Source organism: Ranitomeya variabilis, chromosome 3, assembly GCF_051348905.1.
Source record: "Ranitomeya variabilis isolate aRanVar5 chromosome 3, aRanVar5.hap1, whole genome shotgun sequence".
NCBI classification, from domain to species: domain Eukaryota; kingdom Metazoa; phylum Chordata; class Amphibia; order Anura; family Dendrobatidae; genus Ranitomeya; species Ranitomeya variabilis.
The window spans coordinates 480,018,883-480,040,108 of record NC_135234.1 but is presented as its reverse complement, the minus strand read 5'-3'; the positions used below and the strand labels follow the sequence as shown (position 1 = coordinate 480,040,108).

The following is a 21,226-nucleotide window of genomic DNA, read 5'->3' as shown; positions in this document are numbered from 1 at the left end:
GGAGAAAGGTTATGGATGGCTTTGTAGGTCAGTGTTGGTAGTTTTAACTAGAGATGCTGGAGAATTGGGAGCCAATGAAGGGATTTGCAAAAAGGGGAAGCAGTGGAGTAGAGAGGAGAGAGATGAACTAGTTGGGCAGCAGAGTTAAGAACTGACTCAATGTGGTGAAGTCATCTTGCGAATGTGTTTTTCTCTCCAAACGCCACTCCACAACACTGGGCACTTGCCGAAGCTTTTTAGTGAGGTTCTTGTGCCAGGGCTTGCCTACTGATTTGTCACACATTCCGCCATGCACAAGAGGGGTGACCCTGTCAACAGCTGATGCGAGAGTGGCATTGTAGGAAGCAGTGGCAGTGTCTGTGTTGTGGAGTGAAGATGTGGATGTCAGTGGTAGAATGGAGTCAGAGAGTGTGAGTGTCAAGGTTTCTCTGGGGGTATGGTATTTGCTGGTCATGGGTGACAGGTGAGGAGGACAGGGATGATAGCGTGAGTAGATGCTGGTCAGACAGAGGGAATGAGGAGGTTGTGAGGTTAAATAGAGAGCAGAGTTGGGTGAAGATATTCAGCTTTAATGTCCATGTTGCACGTATTTTGCCAGGTGGGGAGTTACTGTTCATTTCAGCTGTTGCATGTCACCATGGGAAGGGTTCTACTAGTTATGTAGGACATTACAGAAATTAGGCTGTCATCCTCAATGGGGATACGGATCTCTCATCTGCTTGAAGCTTATTACTAAAAATATCTCTACTATGAGATATTATGTCTAACTTATGTAAACCAGACTCTTCGCTCCTTGGAACAGTTGAATATAATATGTGCATGTTGCTTCTAAAATTATCCTCTTAGTGTGTGCACATATCTAACAGCCCCGATGGGCTTACCATCAAATTAATTTTTTGTCAGGTACCACGATTCGGGCACTTGCCGCATTTTTGGCTTTTCACAGAAAATATAGTATGAAAAGCCATAGAGGGACTGTGGGTCTCAGATGACTAGTTTGAGGTCTGTCACCACCGGTCTATCCTTACCTCATTCCTGATGACCAACAGGTCTTTCTTTGTGTGTGTGTATAAGGAAAATCTGTCAGTCATGGGGAGTGACACCGCGTCAGCCACGCCATCTCTATACGGAGGTTTTTTGCCCGTACATCTCTACACAGGTTAACAATCTGCATCCTTATGGAGAACTAATTATCATCTGCTCATACGAGCACGTCTCTCCCAAATATCCTTCATAGCACGTAACTGATGAAGGTCCAGTCCGGGACCGAAACGTTTTGTTGCTGATAATAAATATATTTCCAGTTAAAAAGTTGAGTGCCAGGTTTTATTATATATTGTCATGGTGTTGGAACCTACCTGAGCACCATAAGTTGAAAGGCAGTGCACACGTTTCTTGATTAAGTCATGGGGAGTGAGGCATGGAGAAGACAATGGGAAGCCAGTCGTGGACTAATCATGTGGCTTTCCAAAGTAATTTTTTTCTGAAGCACTGCATTGTTTGTGTAGATCATGCACTGCTACAATAACACAGCCAATAACCATTTCATTTTGCCTCTGGTTCAAGCATCGTGAATCAGTTAATATGTTTCCTTTAAAGTGAATCTGTCAGCAGAGTTTTGTTATGTAATCTGACAACAGCATGCTTTAGGGACCGTGACCCTAATAGCACTGATTTATTGCTTAGTTTAATGGGCGTAGCAGTTATATAATCACAGTTTTCTCTGCTGCAGATCAAGCAAAGCTCAGATGTTGCACCCTGTGTAACCCCGCCCATACCACTGATTGGCAGCTGCTAATTGGAGGTGGGGGCATGGTTGGAGAAGGAGGCACAAGCCAGCTTGTCCTGTAGTGATAAACTCCTGCTGATAAAACACTGATTGTATTGAAACTGTAAAACACAGCCTAGTAAGTGACACATTGCTGGAACAAGGGTCTCTGCCTCCATCTCACGCTGATCTCAGTTTAAAAAGCAAGAACCTGATGACCGCTTCCCTTTAAGCAAAGATGTTTCACTATTCTCATGCTGTCCTATATCTGTGTGAGGCTATGTTCACACGCTGCGGTTTTTGCTGCGGATCCGCAGCGGTTTTGAGGCTGCGGATCCGCATCCTTTTTCCATGCAGGGTATAGTACAATGTTACCCTATGGAAAACAAAAACCGCTGTGCCCACTATCCTTTTTTCGGCATGAAAATCCGCGCTGATTTTCTGCGGAAAAAAAGAAGTACCATGTCTATTCTTTCTGTGGATTCCGCTCCTGTTTTCCAACAGCACCAATAGGAAAGTGCAGTTGGAAACCCGCAGTGGAATCCGCAGGAGAAACCGCACAAAAAACCGCAGTGGTAAACCACCGCGGGTTTGCACTGCGGGTTTTCAGAATCAGGACCTGAAAAATCCGCAGGCAAAAAATGATCGTGTGAACAAGCCCTAAATGCCCGAATCCAATACCTGATACAACCCTTCTAATCTGGCCTTTTATTATGCAGATCTGGGCTTCTCCTCTGTATTAAAATAAACTTGGCATTTCTGTGTTTATACTTCTCAAAAGTACATTCTCCTAATTGATGCCACGGGCTTTTAACATTTTAACGTGTAAATAACTGCTTATATAGTCATCTACACAAAAAGCTTTATGTAGAATTTTCAAACACTGCGGAATCAGATTTTAAACATACTTCATTATATGATTTAGATGGTGTTCTCTCAATTCCTTTTTACTTAGATAATAATGACCAATATCCATCCATTAAATACTATCATTTACATCAAGGATGTACAACTTGTGGCACACGGGCTGCATGCAGCCCAGGATGACTGTGAATGCTGTCCAACACAAAATCGTAAACTTAATTAAAATATCAGATGTTCGCAATGTCTTATGAACGTTTTACATATGAGGATCATATACATATGAGGATCACAAGGAAATGGACAGCATGTGACTTAAATATGAGTGTCTGAGCAAAGGGTCTGAATACCTATGACCATGTGATATTTCAGTTTTCTTTTTTTATTAAATTTGCAAAAATTGCTACATTTGTTTGTTTTTCAGTCAAGATGGGGTGCATAAAGTACATTAACGAGAATTTTTTTTTTTTTTTTTTTTACTTTACCAAATGGCTGCAATGAAACAAAGAGTGAAAAATTTAAAGGGAATACTTTCCGTACACACTATATTAGCTACATTTTTTGTGTTTTTTTTTTTTACTTGACTTAACACGACAAAACTTAATTGATAAAATCATGTGGCTCTTTGCACAGTGGAAATGTACTAAAAATACATGTGTATATTTCACTTGCGGATTTCCTTCATCTAATGCAAAATCAGCACTTACAACTCAATGTACCTGAAAGAGAAATTAACATGTTGCGATTTCAAACAAGCCCCACAAGTCATTTTACCCATCGTTTTAAAAAAAAAAATGTGAGCGTGAGATTCCTATAAATCCTCTCCACTTCACTGTAAGGCTATGTTCACGTATGTCCCATAGTCATCCGCTAGAACGGCTGCAGCGGAAATATGTTGGCAAAAAGTTGTGCAGACACAACTTTTTAGTCTGTTTTTCAAAAACTGATTTCTGCTGAATTCGTTATGAACTGCAATGGTTATGGTAATGCAGCTCAGTTACAGGTATTAGAATCTGTAACTTTCTGGAGGTTCTGCCTACTGTCTTGTTCTCGTCAGCTGCACATCAGTTGATCAATGTAAAAGAACTACCTGCTCCTATGATCAAACATTTACACTATAATGCTCAGTTATTAGGTCTACCTCACTGGAACCTGCTCCTGATGCTCTCTGGTTATTTATAGGTTTCACAAATCCTGTGCAAATGAGTCCAAGCTTTACTCAGACAGATTAGCCAGGCAGTGTTTTTCAGTCTGGTAAAAGAGTTAACCTGTTTATTCTTTTCAGTCAGTCCTGTATAATTTATTTGGCAAGTAAACACAGTGAATGACAGTCATCTTAAATTGTTGTTGTAAGAAAGAATGTGTAAGTATTGGATATAATGACTAGAAAAAAAGATACAGATATTTAGTATAAAGACAGACAAACAGACAAGCAGGACCAGTACTAGAGCAATGTTGCTACAGAGCCTCCCTGGCAAATAAAAACCCAAAAACAACCATCCAGACAAAAACAGCAACTGGAGGCAGCACTACTAAAAAAATATGGAAAAAACTGTAGTTTGTTAGCCCATAGTGGCAACATTTCAGTTCTAAAGTGTGAACCTTTTTTTTTAGAAAGATTAATAGATAGATAAAATATGCACTTTTGATGCAAAAATGGGTGCAAAGCCCCCAAGATTATTACCAAAACTTCTCGTACACAAATCCTAAAAATTTGGTAGCACAAGTTCAGATGGTGAGAATATGGATTTTAATCAGACCATGCAATGTTTCAGATCAAGATGGCAGAGCTTTAGATATATATGGTGGATGAATGGATGAATTGATAGATGGATATTAAATGCCCAGTTTGCTGAGGGCTCCTGCGATGAGCCCGCAACTTTTCCGGCAGCTGACATGTGTCCCTAACATATTGAGATCCACCCGGGACTGTTATAATGTCAAATGCCACTGTCAATCTCTGACAGCGGCATTTAACACGATAGCGCCGGAAGCACGTCACTAATCCTGCCCATCAGCGCCCATGTCAAATGACCATGCCGATGGGTTGGCATGTCAACCCGGGGTCTGCAGGAGACCCCTGTGGTTGTCATTGTTGGATAGCTATGAGCGGTGCTACCACATCACTAATTATAAGAATTACTAGATGGTAGCCCGATTCTAATTTATCGGGTATTCTAGAATATGTATGTAGTTTATTTATGAAGATTTTAGAATAATACATTAAATACACAGGATTCGGCCAACTGCGACCAATTAGCGAAGCGTGGTTCAAATCCCGCGCCAATTCGCGGCCGGACTGCGCCTGTCGCTGATTTTCGCGGCCGTCCACGTAGTATATAGCACAGCCATGTAGTATATAACAGTCCACGTAGTAAATAGCACAGCCACGTAGTACATAGCACAGCCACGTAGTATATAGCGCAGCCATGTAGTATATAGCACAGCCCACGGAGTATATAGCATAGCCCACGGAGTGTATAACAGCCCACATAGCATATAACACAGCCACGTAGTTTATAACAGCCCACGTAGCATATAACACAGCTCACGTAGTATATAACAGCCCATGCACGCAGTGTATAACACAGCCCACGTAGTGTATAACACAGCCCACGTAGTGTATAACACAGCCCACGTAGTATATAGCACAGCCCACGTAGTATATTGCACAGCCACATAGTATATTGCACAGCACACGTAGTATATTGCACAGTCCACGTAGTATATAGCACAGCCCACATAGTATATAGCAGTCCATGTAGTGTATAGCAGAGCCACGTAGTATATAGCACAGCCCACGTAGTATATTGCACAGCCCAGTCAGTACATTGCACAGCCCACGTAGTATATTGCACAGCCCATATAGTATATAGCAATGTGGGCATCATATCCATTTTTAAAAAAAGAATTAAAATAAAAGATAGTTATATACTCACCTTCCGTTGGCCCCCGGATCCAGGCGAAGCGTTTACCGATGCTCCTTAGGCGCTCCGGTCCCAAGAGTGCATTGCGGTCTCGCAAGATGATGACGTAGCGGTCTCGCGAGACCACTACGTCATCATCTCGCGAGATCGCAATGCATGGAGCGGTCACCGAAGCGTCGCGAGGAGTGGGAAAGGCCTGTTCTGGATCCGAGGGGCCGACGGACGGTGAGTATATAACTATTTTTTATTTTTTAATAATTTTTAACATTAGATCTTTTTACTATTGATGCTGCATAGGCAGCATCAATAGTAAAAAGTTGGTCACACAGGGTTAATAGCAGCGTTAACGAAGTGCGTTACACCGTGGCATAACGCGGTCCGTTAATGCTGCCATTAACCCTGTGTGAGCGCTAACAGGAGGGGATTATTGAGCGGGCACTGACTGCGGGGAGTAAGGAGCGGTCATTTTGTGCCCATCACTGTTTGGTCGTGGCTGTTTTGCCGCGACCATTTAGCGACTTGGGATTTCCGTGGCAGAAAGAAAGACAGACAGACAGAAAGACGGAAGTGACCCTTAGACAATTATATGGTAGATAAATCCCACATCACCAATTATAAGAGGGTATTCAAACTTATACAACCACATTATTTTAGTTTTGATACTTTTATTTTCCCTCTCAAAATGATTTCAGTTTGTTTCTCAATTGATTTGTACAGATTATGAGTGACATTAAAGGTGTAAAAAGTTCTGAAATGATTCTTTTTGGTGTCATTTTTTTATATAACAAAATGTTGGCATAATACCAAGAGTGTTTAGACTTTTTCTATTCACTGTAGCTGTGGCATAGGACCCTTGCTCTCTAGAAAGGTGGGCCCCTTTACACATCTATGACAACCTGTTGATATACATTATATGTGTAAGATATGAAAACCCCTGAAAAGCACTAAACAAATTGGTGTGCAAATCGGAGGAAATATGTGCACTTATAATGTAGCATGCAGTAACCTGCATATTTATGAGTGAATTGAGGCTGTGAGAATGAGACAAAATAAGGCTGAGGCTCAGAGGTATCTATATTAACCCCTTCACCCCCGGAGCTTTTTCCGTTTTCGTTTTTCGCTCCCCTCCTTCCCAGAGCCATAACTTTTTTATTTTTCTGTCAATTTGGCCATGTGAGGGCTTATTTTTTGCGGGACGAGTTGTACTTTTGAACGACATCATTGGTTTTACCATGTCGTGTACTAGAAAACGGGAAAAAAATTCCAAGTGCAGTGAAATTGCAAAAAAAGTGCAATCCCACACTTGTTTTTTGCTTGCCTATTTTGCTAGGTTCACTAAATGCTAAAACTGACCTGCCATTATGATTCTCCAGGTCAGTACGAGTTCATAGACACCTAAGATGACTAGGTTCTTTTTTACCTAAGTGGTGAAAAAAAATTCCAAACTTTGCAAAAAAATAAATAAATAAAATTGCGCCATTTTCCGATACCCGTAGCGTCTCCATTTTTCGTGATCTGGGGTCGGGTGAGGGCTTATTTTTTGCGTGCCGAGCTGGCATTTTTAATGATAGCATTTTGGTGCAGATACGTTCTTTTGATCGCCCGTTATTGCATTTTAATGCAATGTTGTGGCGACCAAAAAAACGTAAATCTGGCGTTTCGATTTTTTTTTTCATTACGCCGTTTAGCGATCAGGTTAATGCTTTTTTTTTATTGATAGATCGGGCGATTCTGAACGCGGCGATACCAAATATGTGTAGGTTGGGTTTTTTTTTTATTGATTTATTTTGATTGGGGCGAAAGGGGGGTGATTTAAACTTTTATATTTTTTTTATTTTTTTCACATTTTTTTTTACTTTTTTTTTTAACTTTTACCATGCTTCTATAGCCTCCATGGGAGGCTAGAAGCAGGCACAGCCCGATCGGCTCTGCTACATAACAGCGATCATCAGATCGCTGTTATGTAGCTAAAATGCAGGTGTGCTGTGAGCGCCGACCACAGGGGGGCGCTCACAGCCACCGGCGATCAGTAACCATAGAGGTCTCCAGGACCTCTATGGTTACAATGTACAAGCATCGCCGACCTCCGATCATGTGACGGGGGTCGGCGATGCGCTCATATCCGGCCGCACGGCCGGATGCGGTAGTTAAATGCCGCTGTCTGAGTTTGACAGCGGCATTTAACTAGTTAATAGCGGCGGGTGATCGCGATTTCACCCGCCGCTATTGCGCGCACATGTCAGCTGTAAAAAACAGCTGACATGTCGCGACTTTGATGTGCGCTCACCGCCGGAGCGCACATCAAAGCGGGGGTCCCGACATGTGACGTACTATTCCGTCACATGTCGGGAAGGGGTTAAGTAGACCAAAATGGGCAACTGGCATCATAATTAATTTATCTATTCCAATCGCAAAAAGTGATAACTAGAAATTATTAATTTTACTATAAGAATGTGTAGTATACAGTGGGGATATTAAGTATTTGATACTTGCCAATTTTGCGAGTTTTCCCACCTACAAAGAATAGAGAGGTCAGTAATTTTTATCGTAGGTACCCTTCAACTGTGAGAGACCGAATCTAAAAATAAAAAAACAGAAAATCACAATGTATGATTTTTTAATAAATTATTTTATTGCTTGAAATAAATATTTGATCACCTACCAACCAGCAAGAATTCTGGCTCTCACAGACCTGTTAATTTTTCTTTAAGAAGCCTCCTACTTTACACTCATTACCTGTATTAATTGCGCTTGTTTGAACTTGTTACATCTATAAAAGACACCTGTCCACACACTGTATCAATTACGCTCCAACCTCTCCATCATGGCCAAGACCAAAGAGCTGTCTAAAGACACCAAGGACAATACTGTAGACCTATACAAGGCTGGGATGGGCTACAAGACAATAGGTAAGCTGCTTGAGGAGAAGGTAACAGCTGTTGGCACAATTATTAGAAAATGGAAGAAACACCAGATGAGTGTCAATCATCCTCAACCTGGTGCTCCAGGCAAGATCTCGCCTCATGGGGTAAGGATGATTCTGAGAAAGGTCAGGAATCAGCCCAGAACCACACTGGAGGACCTGGTCAATGTCCTGAAGAGAGCTGGGATCACAGTCTAAAACATTACTATTAGTAACACAATATGCCGTCATGGATTAATATCCTGTATGGCACTCAAGGTTCCCCTGCTCATGCCAGCACATATCCAGGCCCATTTTAGGTTCACTAATGACCATCTGAATGACCCTGAGGAGGCATGCGAGAAGGTCATGTGGTCAGATGAGACCAAAATAGGGCTTTTGGTAACAACTTCATGCTCTGTGTTTGGAGGAAGATAAAGGATGAGTATAACCCTAAGAACACTGTCCAAATCATGATGAATGGTCAGAGAAACATCATACTTTGGGGGTGATTTTCTGCAAAGGGGACAGGATTGCTGCACCTTATCAAAGGGACAATGGATGGGGTCATGTATCTTGAGATTTTGGCCAACAACTTCATTCCCTCAGGAAACGCATTGAAGATGGGGTCGTAGCTGGGTCTTCCAGCATGACAATAACTTGAAACACACAGCCAGGGCAACTAAGGAGTGGCTCCACAAGAAGCATTTCAAGGTCCTGGAGTGGCCTACCAGTCTCCAGACCTGAACCCAATAGACAATCTTTGGAGGGAACTGAAACTCAATGTTGCCCAGCGACAGCCCCGAAACCAGAAAGATCTGGTGTACATTTGTATGGAGGAGTGGGCCAAAATCCCTGCTGCAGTGTATGCAAACTTGGTCAAGAACTACAGGAAACGTCTGACCTCTGTAATTGCAAACAAAGGTTTCTGTACTAAATATTAGGTTCTGTTTTTAAATTGTATCAAATAAATTCTTATTTCATGCAATAAAATGCGATTTAATTATTTAAAAATCATACAATGTGATTTTCTGTTTTTTTATTTTTAGATTCTGTCTCTCACAGTTGAAGTGTACCTACGATAAAAATTACAGACCTCTCATGTATCAAATACTTATTTTCCCCACTGTAGTTATAATGGGCTCGTGCAGGTTATGTGCAGTAGGAATATTTGTGGTTGTTAATTATGTTCGTTTCTATCACTGCCATACAAGAGACTAATAGGGACAGTTCAGAAAATGAATGATGTGAACACTGTGTTCTAGACAGAACTGATAATTATCTTTCATTAGATGCTTGTGTTCCATGGTAGCAGGAACAACTGGAGTACAAAGTAAACTTTGTTTTATATTGTCAACTCTGACTTCACTTTCATACTATGACTATTAAATTGTTTTTTCATTAAAGAGTAATTACTGTATATATGTAGAGCTATAAACATTTAATTCACTGACAAGTGACATTGTCTATGGTATTATATTGTCAGGGAGTGGACTACACAATATTAAAGTGAACCTGACAGCTGATGCATATTGCATGATCCACGGGCAGCAAGTATCAGTTACTGGCTGTATTATTTCAGCCAGGTATGTATGACTGTATACATGCACACAGGAAGAGACCTGTCACTCCAGGGCAGGCGTGGAGAGACACCACCGGGTATCCACCAGTCCCTCTAATCTACATGGTCTCTGTTCTTGGTGGTTTTTAAAGTATATTTTCTTCTGAAATGCCGCAGCATTTCAGAGTCGCACATACTTGGCTGTGTTCATATGGATAGGGCAGCATGTACCAGTTAATAGGTTCATTTTAAAGAAAAACTGCCATTAAGTTTTTGTATTCATTAAACCAGTGTATTTATGCATGGAATGTAGTTTAATTGTGTTAATATACTCACCTACTGCCATCTTCTCCGTGATGTCACCACTCTCTAGACTGTCTGGCCACTGACTGTGACTGTGTTCTACATGACCCGTAAGTGGCTTTTACCATGTAAGCCTAAGGGCGTCAGAACGAGGCTTCATAAATTTACATTATAAGAGAGACTTATGCTTAGAGAATTGAGTGAGCCGGAGAGTCTAAATTGCCGTGACGTCACTGAGACATTTTTGTTGGTCTACCTGACCGAGATTTTGTTTTTATAGAGCCCCTGATTTTCCATTTGTTAATCACAGTTTGAACGCTCTAACTGGCATTATCAATTCCTTGGATATCTTTTTAGATCCCTTTCGTGTTTTATACAGTTCAACTACCTTTTCCCATAGATCCGTTGACAATTCTTTTGCTTTCCCCAAAACTCACAATCCAGAAACATCAGTGGCTGGATGAAAGATGCAAGAGTCTGTCTGGATGCCCAAAACGCACTCAGCTTTTATGCACACAGACTGATAACAAGCAAACAGGTCACAGGTGAGGATGTTAGATTTAGTAGCCATTCAAACCCATTTGGGTCACCTTTTTGCATGTTATCAGGCCAAAATCACAAGGGTATGTAAACTTTTGATCGGGGACATTTGGATGTTTTGGGTAGTCACAATTTAAAAAGAGAAAACACAGTAGCTCGACAATAAATGGCTTCACCCAACCACTAACCATGAGTGGTGAAAAAGTTTTGATGTTATCATTCATATTCTCTGAAAAAAGTCAAAGAAAGCAAAAATTCTGCAGGGGTATGTAAACTTTTGAGCACAAGTGTATATACACATATTTAATGAATAAAAAAACTTAATGTGAGGTCTTCTCAAAGTAGTAATGATCAAGCCAATTCTTCATCTTGAAGTGTCGGCGGCAGGAAAATGGTCAAGGGTTAGGACTGGAGTTTGATAATTGCCACACACTGATTGTAATGTATTACATAACATATGACATTGAGTTGGCTTGTCATGTAGCATGTAATATGTATAATATATTGCAAGATATTGTAGATCTAAAGACGCATAAGGGCTTCAAAAGGAAATAACATGAATGTATATATATGTATATATATATATATACCGTACAGAGCAAAAGTTTGTACACACCTTCTGAATTAAAGATTTTTCTGTATTTTCATGACTATGAAAATTGTAAATTCACACTGAAGGCATCAAAACTATGAATTAACACATGTGGAATTGTATACTTCACAAAAAAGTGTGAAACAACTGAAAATATGTCTTATATTCTAGGTTCTTCAAAGTAGCCACCTTTTGCTTTGATGACTGCTTTGCACACTCTTGATGAGCTTCAAGAGGTAGTCACCGGAAATGGTCTTCCAACAATTTTGAAGGAGTTCCCAGAGATGCTTAGCACTTGTTGGCCCTTTTGCCTTCACTCTGTGATCCAGCTCACCCTAACCATCTCGATTGGGTTCAGGTCTGGTGACTGTGGAGGCCAGGTCATCTGGTGTAGCACCCCATCACTCTCCTTCTTGGTCAAATAGCCCTTACACAGCCTGGAGGAGTTTTTGGGGTCATTGTCCTGTTGAAAAATAAATGATGGTCCAACTAAAAGCAAACCGGATGGAATAGCATGCCACTGCAAGATGTTGTGGCAGCCAAGCTGGTTCAGTATGCCTTCAGTTTTGAATAACTCCCCAACAGTGTCACCAGCAAAGCACCCCCACACCATCACACCTCCTCCTCCATGCTTTACGGTGTGAACCAGGCATGTAGAGTCCATCCGTTCACCTTTTTTGCATCGCACAAAGACACGGTGGTTGGAACCAAAGATCTCAAATTTGAACTCATCAGACCAAAGCACAGATTTCCACTGGTCTAATGTCCATTCCTTGTGTTCTTTAGCCCAAACAAGTCTCTTCTGCTGGTTGCCTGTCCTTAGCAGTGGTTTCCTAGCAGCTATTTTACCATGAAGGCCTGCTGCACAAAGTCTCCTCTTAACAGTTGTTGTAGAGATGTGTCTGCTGCTAGAACTCTGTGTGGCATTGACCTGGTCTCTAATCTGAGCTGCTGATAACCTGCGATTTCTGAGGCTGGTGACTCGGATAAACTTATCCTCAGAAGCAGAGGTGACTCTTCGTCTTCCTTTCCTGGGGCGGTCCTCATGTGAGCCAGTTTCTTTGTAGTGCTTGATGGTTTTTGCCACTGCCCTTGGGGACACTTTCAAAGTTTTCCCAATTTTTCGGACTGACTGACCTTCATTTCTTAAAGTAATGATGGCCACTTTTCTTTACTTAGCTGTCTAACAGTCTATTCAGTAGGACTATTGGTTGTGTATCCACCAGACTTCTGCACAACACAACTGATGGTCCCAACCCCATTTATAAGGCAAGAAATCCCACTTATTAAGCCTCACAGGGCACACCTGTGAAGTGAAAACCATTCCCGGTGACTACCTCTTGAAGCTCATCAAGAGAATGCCAAGAGTGTGCAAAGCAGTCATCAAAGCAAAAGGTGGCTACTTTGAAGAACCTAGAATATAAGACATAATTTCATAATTTCAGTTTTTCCACACTTTTTTGTTAAGTATATAATTCCACATGTGTTAATTCATAATTTTGATGCCTTCAGTGTGAATGTACAATTTTCATCGTCATGAAAATACAGAAAAATCTTTAATTCAGAAGGTGTGTCTAAACGTTTGGTCTGTACTATATATATATATATATATATATATATATATATATATATATATATATATATATATATATATATATATATATATATATATATATATATATAATATAGCTGAATGTGTGTGTGGCATCTTCACCGTCGCAGCTACAGCCACAAAATTTTGCACAGTCACACGCCTGGACCCTGAGAGCGTCATAGGCTATGTTGTGAGGCGAAATTTTAACCCCGCACGTTCCAATTCACCAAACAATTTTGCCCCCATCTGCATAATGGGGAAAAAGTGAAAGGAAAAGTGTTGGAGGCAAATTGACAGCTGCCAGATGTGAACAAGGGGGACTTAAAGAGTGAGAGCGATAGCGCCAAAGAGTATATACTGTACAGTTGCTAAGGTGGGGCCCCGACATGGGATACTCACCACACACGGGGATATGAACACACACACAAAATGCGCCACACACTACCACGTGCTTGAACACATATATCACCCTCAGCACACATTTCACCACACATAAACCAACCTCGCCACATAAAAGTCGAAACACAAGTCACCGCTCAAAACTCGCCACGTGCAAAACTCGTCACATGCAAAACTAGGCTCACGCAAAACTTGCACATGTGGAAAAATTGCCACATGCACAAAAGTTGCAACACATGCAAAAGTTGCCTCACATAAAACTTGCACATACTCAAAATGCACCACACATAAAATTCGCCACGGGCAAAACTCGCCATGCGCAAAACGTGCTGCACACAACTTGCTACACTAACCTGTCACATGCAACTCGACACACAAAAAGTTGCTACACGCATGTCGCCACACAAAACTCATCTCACAAAAGTTGCTACATGCATGTCGCCACACGAAACTCAACACACACAACTTGACACATGAAACTCGCCCTAAAACACACACAAGTCTGGTATTATCCTTCAAAAATAAAATTCTGATTAATAAGCAGACAAACTACAAGAGCAACAAATGTACCATATAGGAAATACGGCAGCTGTCAGTCACATGACTTGTCTATTATGTGTATGTGTGAGGTAATATATACTGCCAGGGGGGAGGGCTTCCTGTTGGCTGGGGATTTATCAGGCTGCCAATTTAGCTCACAAACACTGAGGTAAAAATACTGACCAAATAACGTGTGAATGAGGTCTAATACAGGAGATGACACACAGGTATATACTATATACAGGAGGAGATGACACACACACATATACTATATACAGGGGAGATGACACACAGGTATATACTATATACAGGGGAGATGACACACAGATATATACTATATGCAGGAGGAGATGACACACAGGTATATACTATATACAGGAGGAGATGACGTACAGGTACATACTATATACAGGAGGAGATGACACACAGGTATATACTATATACAGGAGCAGATGACACACAGGTATATACTATATACAGGAGATGACTTACAGGTATATACTATATACAGGAGCAGATGACACACAGGTATATACTATATACAGGAGCAGATGACACACAGGTATATACTATATACAGGAGCAGATGACACACAGGTATATACTATATACAGGAGCAGATGACACACAGGTATATACTATATACAGGAGATGACATACAGGTATATACTATATAAAAGAGGAGATGATACATGGGTATATAGAGGAGGAGATGACATACAGCAGGTATATACTATATACAGGGGAGATGACATACAGGTATATACTATATACAGATGACATACAGGTATATACTATATATAGGAGGAGATGACATACAGGTATATAGTATATACAGAAGAGATGACATACAGGTATATACTATATACAGGAGATGACATACATGTGTATACTATATATAAGGGAGATGACAAACGTATATACTGAGGGGAAAATGAGAGGTGTGAGGTGAAAATGAGGGGTGTGAGGTGAAAATAAAAAGGTGTGAGTGCAAAATGAGAGGAGTGAGGGAAAATAGTGGAGTGATCGGAAAATGACAGATGTGAGGTCAAAATGACAAGTGTTAGGGGGGAATGAGAGGAGTGAGGGGGAAAATAAGGAGTGAGGGGGAAAATGAGAGGTGTAAGGGAGAAAATGAGAGATGTGAGGGGGAAAATGAGAGGCGTGAGGGGGAAAATAAGAGAAGTGATGTGCTATAACTAACCACAGATATTTACTATGCCCAGGCAACGCCGGGCTCTTCAGCTAGTATATATATATTATAGTACAGGTAACAGGTGTAAACTGTCAGGCTGGATTTCATTTTGTTATCTTGCATAAAAAGCTTTCATGATGAAAGGATTTTTTTTGATGAATAGTCTGTGGGAATGAATAAGATGGGAATGTTAACCCTGGCAGGGGCTCAGCATTAGATACCAGTGCGTGTTTGAATGAAAAGTATGTAAATGATGTTTGGATGCTTCAAATGGACATGGTTTACATGCCAGGAAGAGTCCGTGTAAATGCCGAGAGTACACTGATCCGAGAGTCATACCCCCACTGAAGACTAATATTAAAGTTCTGAAAGTCCTTTTTAATAGCAGTAACTTTATTTTTAATTATTCTGTAATAAGCACTATGAAAGAATTTGCATGTGTCCGTACATTAGAAGACTTCGTAATTTGTAGGGATTCCACAGTTTATTTCAGTTCTTTGGTCTTTTAGACCCCCACATGTACACATGATGATTTCTAGACAGTCCCTGAAGGCAATGTCCATGGATTTGGCAGATTACTGCTTTGGGAGAGGTAGCTACATGTTTTGCTTATAAATGCTGCTTTTTGTAGTCTGTTTTGCTTTCCTTAAGGAAGTTCTACTGAGGTCTCTGGAGGGATGTTACTGAGATTTTGTATTGCACATTTACATGGTCATGACATATGTCAGGGCATAACCTAAAAAAAAAGAATCCCTGCTTTTAACAGATATTTATTGTAGGCCTTTGACAACTAAAGATTTTTTTCTTTGCTCCCATGAAGTTGACTTATCAGATTGGACTTTATTTTTGTATATTACCCCATGGAAATAATCTCATAACTGTACTGAAGAACGGGCAATATACATTTGTGGGTAGCTACTTTCCTTTTTGCTAATCAAAACTCTCATTATGCTTAGCATGGACATAGCTTCACATATCAATTTCCAGGAGCTTAATCCAATATTGAAAAGCTCATGATGGATAGATGTACTCTGTAGGTGAAGAATGACATGGATGGAAGTGGCAGCCTGCATTTAAAATATAATTCCAGAGGTTTTCTTAAAAATTTTTTTTGAGATTCGTCCGTTGCAATTAGAAACATTACCCATTTTTTGCTGTGTAATCTGAGGACACCATGATGTAGGGATTGAGACACAGATTTCAGAGTTGTCACTTGTTAGGCTGTGTGCTGTGAGTGGAGATTATTACTGCCTGGACTACAGCTCATGTGTATCCTAGTCCAACCACGCCCCTCTTCTGATAAGCAGCTCATTGTCACTGTACAATGTACATAGGAAGCTGTGGTGTGGTCGAGATCAGCTTTCTGAGCTCTGCAACATACTACATCTAAAAACTTTGATTGTTACACAACTGCTGTACCCAGTAAACTAAGTGATACATCATTGAGATGAAATCAGGGTCTCTTTTCCTACATTATGCTGTTCTCAGATGAGGCAACAACAGCCTGGTAACAGATTCCCTTTAATGCATATTCAGTGTTTGCATTCAGACACTTACCTGTCTCTGTCTTCTGCCATTTCCAGTGCTGCTTCGGTCCCTCTACACCAACTTGTGACCGCCACTCTTCATTGCCGGATCTCACCACTAACCATTATTCCTCTTAATGTAACTGTATGAGATCCTCATTCTGAGTCTCATAGACTTACATTGAGAAGTGACTTCGGTAACACAGCAAACACTGGAGTAAGCCGGCTTGTCACAAATCATGTGGTCCAGGAGAGGACCAGAGCAGTGCAGAAGACAGCAACTGGTAAGTATTTCAGTGCACACACTGAATATACGGTACATTAGTGATGGCAAATTACCAGGGAAATTTTTTAAAAAATGTCGAAATGGTACTTTAATGCACAAGTTGGAAGATTTTCCCATATACTGTATGTTAAATATACGTGGGCCTTATATGTGCTCCGTATTTCTGCTCCACAGGAGTGCTCTGTATTTTACCTAGGTATAGAACGCTGTAGCTGCAACATCTACGGAAATATGCAAAGGGGAAATTTAATGTATCTATGATGTACACAAAGCAGTGAGATTTGTGCAGATTGATACAGTTTATTAGCAAAATTTGCAAACTTTCTGCTGTTTGCAATAAACCGTTCACAAAAGAACAAATTATGTACCTCATCACCACTAATAATACTAGGATTTTTTTCACATACTGGACAAAATGCCATGGCGCTGGCTCAGTGATTCTCTGGGGTTGCTTTTTTTTCTGGTTCTGGAAATCTGTAGCTTGTGGAGGTCAAGATGGATTCAGTGAACTCAGGAAACTTAGGAAATTCTGGGAGAAAAGGTCAAGTCTTCTCTGAGGAAGCTGAAGCTTGGGACTACTAGACCTTCCAAAGGGCCAGTCATCCCAAGCATGCGTGAAAGTTCTTGAAGCTTGGCTTCAATAAAATTCTTGAAATTTTTGGATTGACTATCGCAGTCTTCTGTCTAGAACCCCATAGAAAATCTTTGGTGGGATTTGAAGAAAGTGGTTGCAGCTTGCAAATACAAGAATATTAGTGTACTGGAGGCCATAGCTTGAGGAATGGGCTACGATTCCACAGGAACGCTCCTAGAAACTGGTGTCATGAATCATGTTTGCAGAAGATCATAACAACCAAAGGATGTACTACTAAGTACTAAACATACTCGTCATGAATGGGTTGAAGAATTCTGAGACTATAGAAGTGAATAAAAGTGATATTTTGGAGAAACCACTTGTTACATTAGTTTTGTTAGGGTATTGGAATTGCTCTTGTTTTATTGGTTTAGTTCAGGCAGCAGAAAGTTTGTACACTCTACCAAAAGAAACCCCTAAGGCTGCTTTCACACTAGCGTCGGTACGGGGCCATCGCGCTGCGTCGGGCCGACGTACCGACGCATACTGTGCAAAAAATGCCCGACGTGGGCAGCGGAAGCAGTCTTAGGACGCTTCCGCTGCCCCATTGCAAGGTCCGGGGAGGAAGGGGCGAAGTTTCGGCTGCGCATGCGCGGTCGAAAATGGCGGTCTCGACGCACAAAAAAACGTTACATATAACCTTTTTGTGGCGGCGGTGCGCCAAAACACGACGCAACCGTTGCACGACGGTTGCGACGTGTGGCGATACGTCGCAAGGCGTCGGTAATGTAAGTCTATGGGGAAAAAAGCATCCTGCAGACAACTTTGCAGGATGCGTTTTTTCTCCTAAGCGACGCTTTGCGACATCCGCCAAAAAACGCTAGTGTGAAAGTAGCCTAATTTACAATAGGCGGGGAATATGCTTGATTGCAACTATATAATGTTTTGTGGGAAATGATTCAGTATAACTCCCTGCTCTTTCTATGTTGAGGTGTGTATTACTATTAGTGACAGCTATTTTTTAAGCGCCCCTGTACAAGGAAGACATCAACAGGGATTTACAGGGGTTGTCCATTTTATCTTTATTTAAATGTGTTGAAGACATAGTTTTGTGATTTTTTTTTTTTTTTCATGTGATGCCTTTATTAATACATGTGGCATATTCACTAGTTGTACCACACAGTGCATGGTCTATCATTTGCCTTTTATTTTGTGGAGAAGATAATACAAATATTTCAGAACCTCCTGGGAACTTCTGTAGTTTGGCTGCTAACACCGTATCTTAGCAATTCCATTAATTTCAGTACAAAACACATCCTGCAAGAACAGCTATGGTAATATTGTAATATATTGAAATTTTACCATAAAATTGCATATTAACAATGTACCCAGAGGCACAGCTCTACAAGAAATGTTGAAGAAACATTGGAAATATGCTTTTAACAGAAGAGGAGGGCAAGACTCCAGCTTTGGAAGTCTTGGGCACAGGGGCCATATTAACTACGAGATTGAATTAATCGTGAACGCTGTTCTTAATTCTTGAGAGATTTTACACTATTATCATCTTCCCATAATAATGAATTTCCTAGAATATTATGTAATCGGGAAGGTTCTGTACAAATAATAAACGCATTTGATTCTAATTTGCATCAAACTGACATATAATACTTCTAAGACAACTTAATTATTGTGTTTCTTATTTTAGATGGGCAAAAGAGGAAAAAATCTTTAAGAAAGAAACTGGATTCTTTGGGGAAAGAGAAAAACAAAGATAAAGGTAAAATACAATGTACAGTACAGCTGAAAGCAACTTTGTAATATATGTTGTCAGAGAAATCTCCTTTCTCCTCCTGGACTGATCATTCACTTTCAATTTATGAGTAAGATATATATTCGGAGAAGGTAGATTTTGCCAATACTGAGATTGGAGATGAATGTTGGTGCTTTTAAAATTCTACGGAGGGATGAGCTAAAGTTAGACACAGACATTGTATTGCAGCTCTCCTGAAAAAAATGTTATAGCTCTACATAAAACTTTATGAGCACAAACTGTCAACTCCTATTCCAGTAATGTGACAGTCTGTCCTCACTGAAAACAGATTTTACCCGTGAAATGAGAATTTTGAGAGTGATCGATGATTGCAGAAGGACTGACATAAGATATAGTACGACGTTTCTTATTTTCCTGTGTGCAATTGATTTAAGAAAATAAATGTAAAACAGCACTTACTCTTTTATGCCATTTATATGATACCTGATATTTTATATAATGGTGTGGCATGGCAAAATTGGCATCTTTTCTGCACCAAAAACACAGCAAAAATTGCTTTAAAGGGAACCTGTCAGCAGGATTGTGCTGAGCAACCTACAGACAGTGTCAGGTTGGCGCTGTTATACTGATTAGTGATGAGCGAGTGTACTCGTTGCTCGGGTTTTCCCGATCACACTTGGGTGGCCTCCGAGTATTTATGACTGCTCGGAGATTTAGTTTTCATCTCGGCAGCTGAATTATGTACAGCTATTAGCCAGGCTGAGTACATGTGGTGGTTGCCTGGTTGCCAGGGAATCCCCACATGTAATCAAGCAGGCTAGTAGCTGTAAATCATTCAGCTGCTGCGATGAAAACTAAATCTCCGAGCACTAACAAATACTCGGCGGTCACCCGAGCGTGCTCTGGAAAACTCGAGCAAGGAGTACACTCGCTCATCACTAATACTGATTAAAATGGTACATGGGTGATGAAATCTGTCTTGTGGTTGTTGTGTAATCTTTATTTTCAGTTTAAAGTTAATGATATGCTAGTGCTCCGGGTCGGCCTGTGGGGGGTCTACATGTGGTGCTCTGATTAGCTATTCATCAGTTTGGCTACTGACAGGTCACTCATCCCTCACTGACCTGCCCCCTATATATATAAGGAAAAAAAAATCCCCTACCGCAGGCAGGTACCTGCGCTGCAGCCTGATCGCATATGTAATGTGCAGGTAATTATTTTTTTATAGTATACTTTAATTCAATAAAAAAATACTTCTATTCCCATATTGCTAGAGGAAAATAATCCCTCCTCCAAGCTGGTGCCTGTGCAGTAGCCGCTATCGGCGATCCAATGGCTGCTACTGCACAAGCGGCGGTGGCACCATCCTGAAGGAAGAATTTTTTCTTTTTCCTTTTAGAAAGATGGCGTCCAGCACCTGCACAGTGCCTATGTGTACACTGCCTATGCACAGTGTACCCAGAAAGCTGTCACAGTTGAGTGGCCGGGGTTACACAGAGCTCAGCATTCAGAAAACTGGTTGATCTACAGCGGATAAAACTGTAATTTTATCAAAACACTAGCAAGTAGCTCAGTAAGTGACACATCTCCGCCCCTATGTCAGTCTGCTCTCTTTGACAGATTCCCTGTAATATATTTCCTACTGGCAGCATCAATAATAAAATGTAAAATTGCCTTACTATCCCAATGGTTCTGCTTATTTTTTTAAGTAACCAATCATTTTTTTAAATTTCCATTTCATGACTAAATGTAGTTATTGTCAGGATTTCAATCATTCTTTTTAGCTTTTTTTCCCTCACTTTGTTTCTTTTATATCTTTTCTTGCTCCAGTAACTTACATGAGCTCATATACTTTTTAATAACCCTTTATTATGGCATTTTACGATGA

At 40.7% G+C, this 21,226-nt stretch overlaps 1 protein-coding gene across 4 annotated transcripts in view; it reads left to right on the top strand.

Annotated features, from left to right (window-relative positions):
- Positions 1-21,226, top strand: part of ARHGAP6 (Rho GTPase activating protein 6) — a 402,522-nt gene that overhangs the window by 304,621 nt on the left and 76,675 nt on the right. For all 4 annotated transcript variants that reach the window (XM_077296704.1, XM_077296707.1, XM_077296706.1 and 1 more), the window contains exon 3: positions 19,273-19,344. In XM_077296704.1, the coding sequence (XP_077152819.1) occupies positions 19,273-19,344 (72 nt within the window). The remainder of the gene's footprint in view (positions 1-19,272; positions 19,345-21,226) is intronic.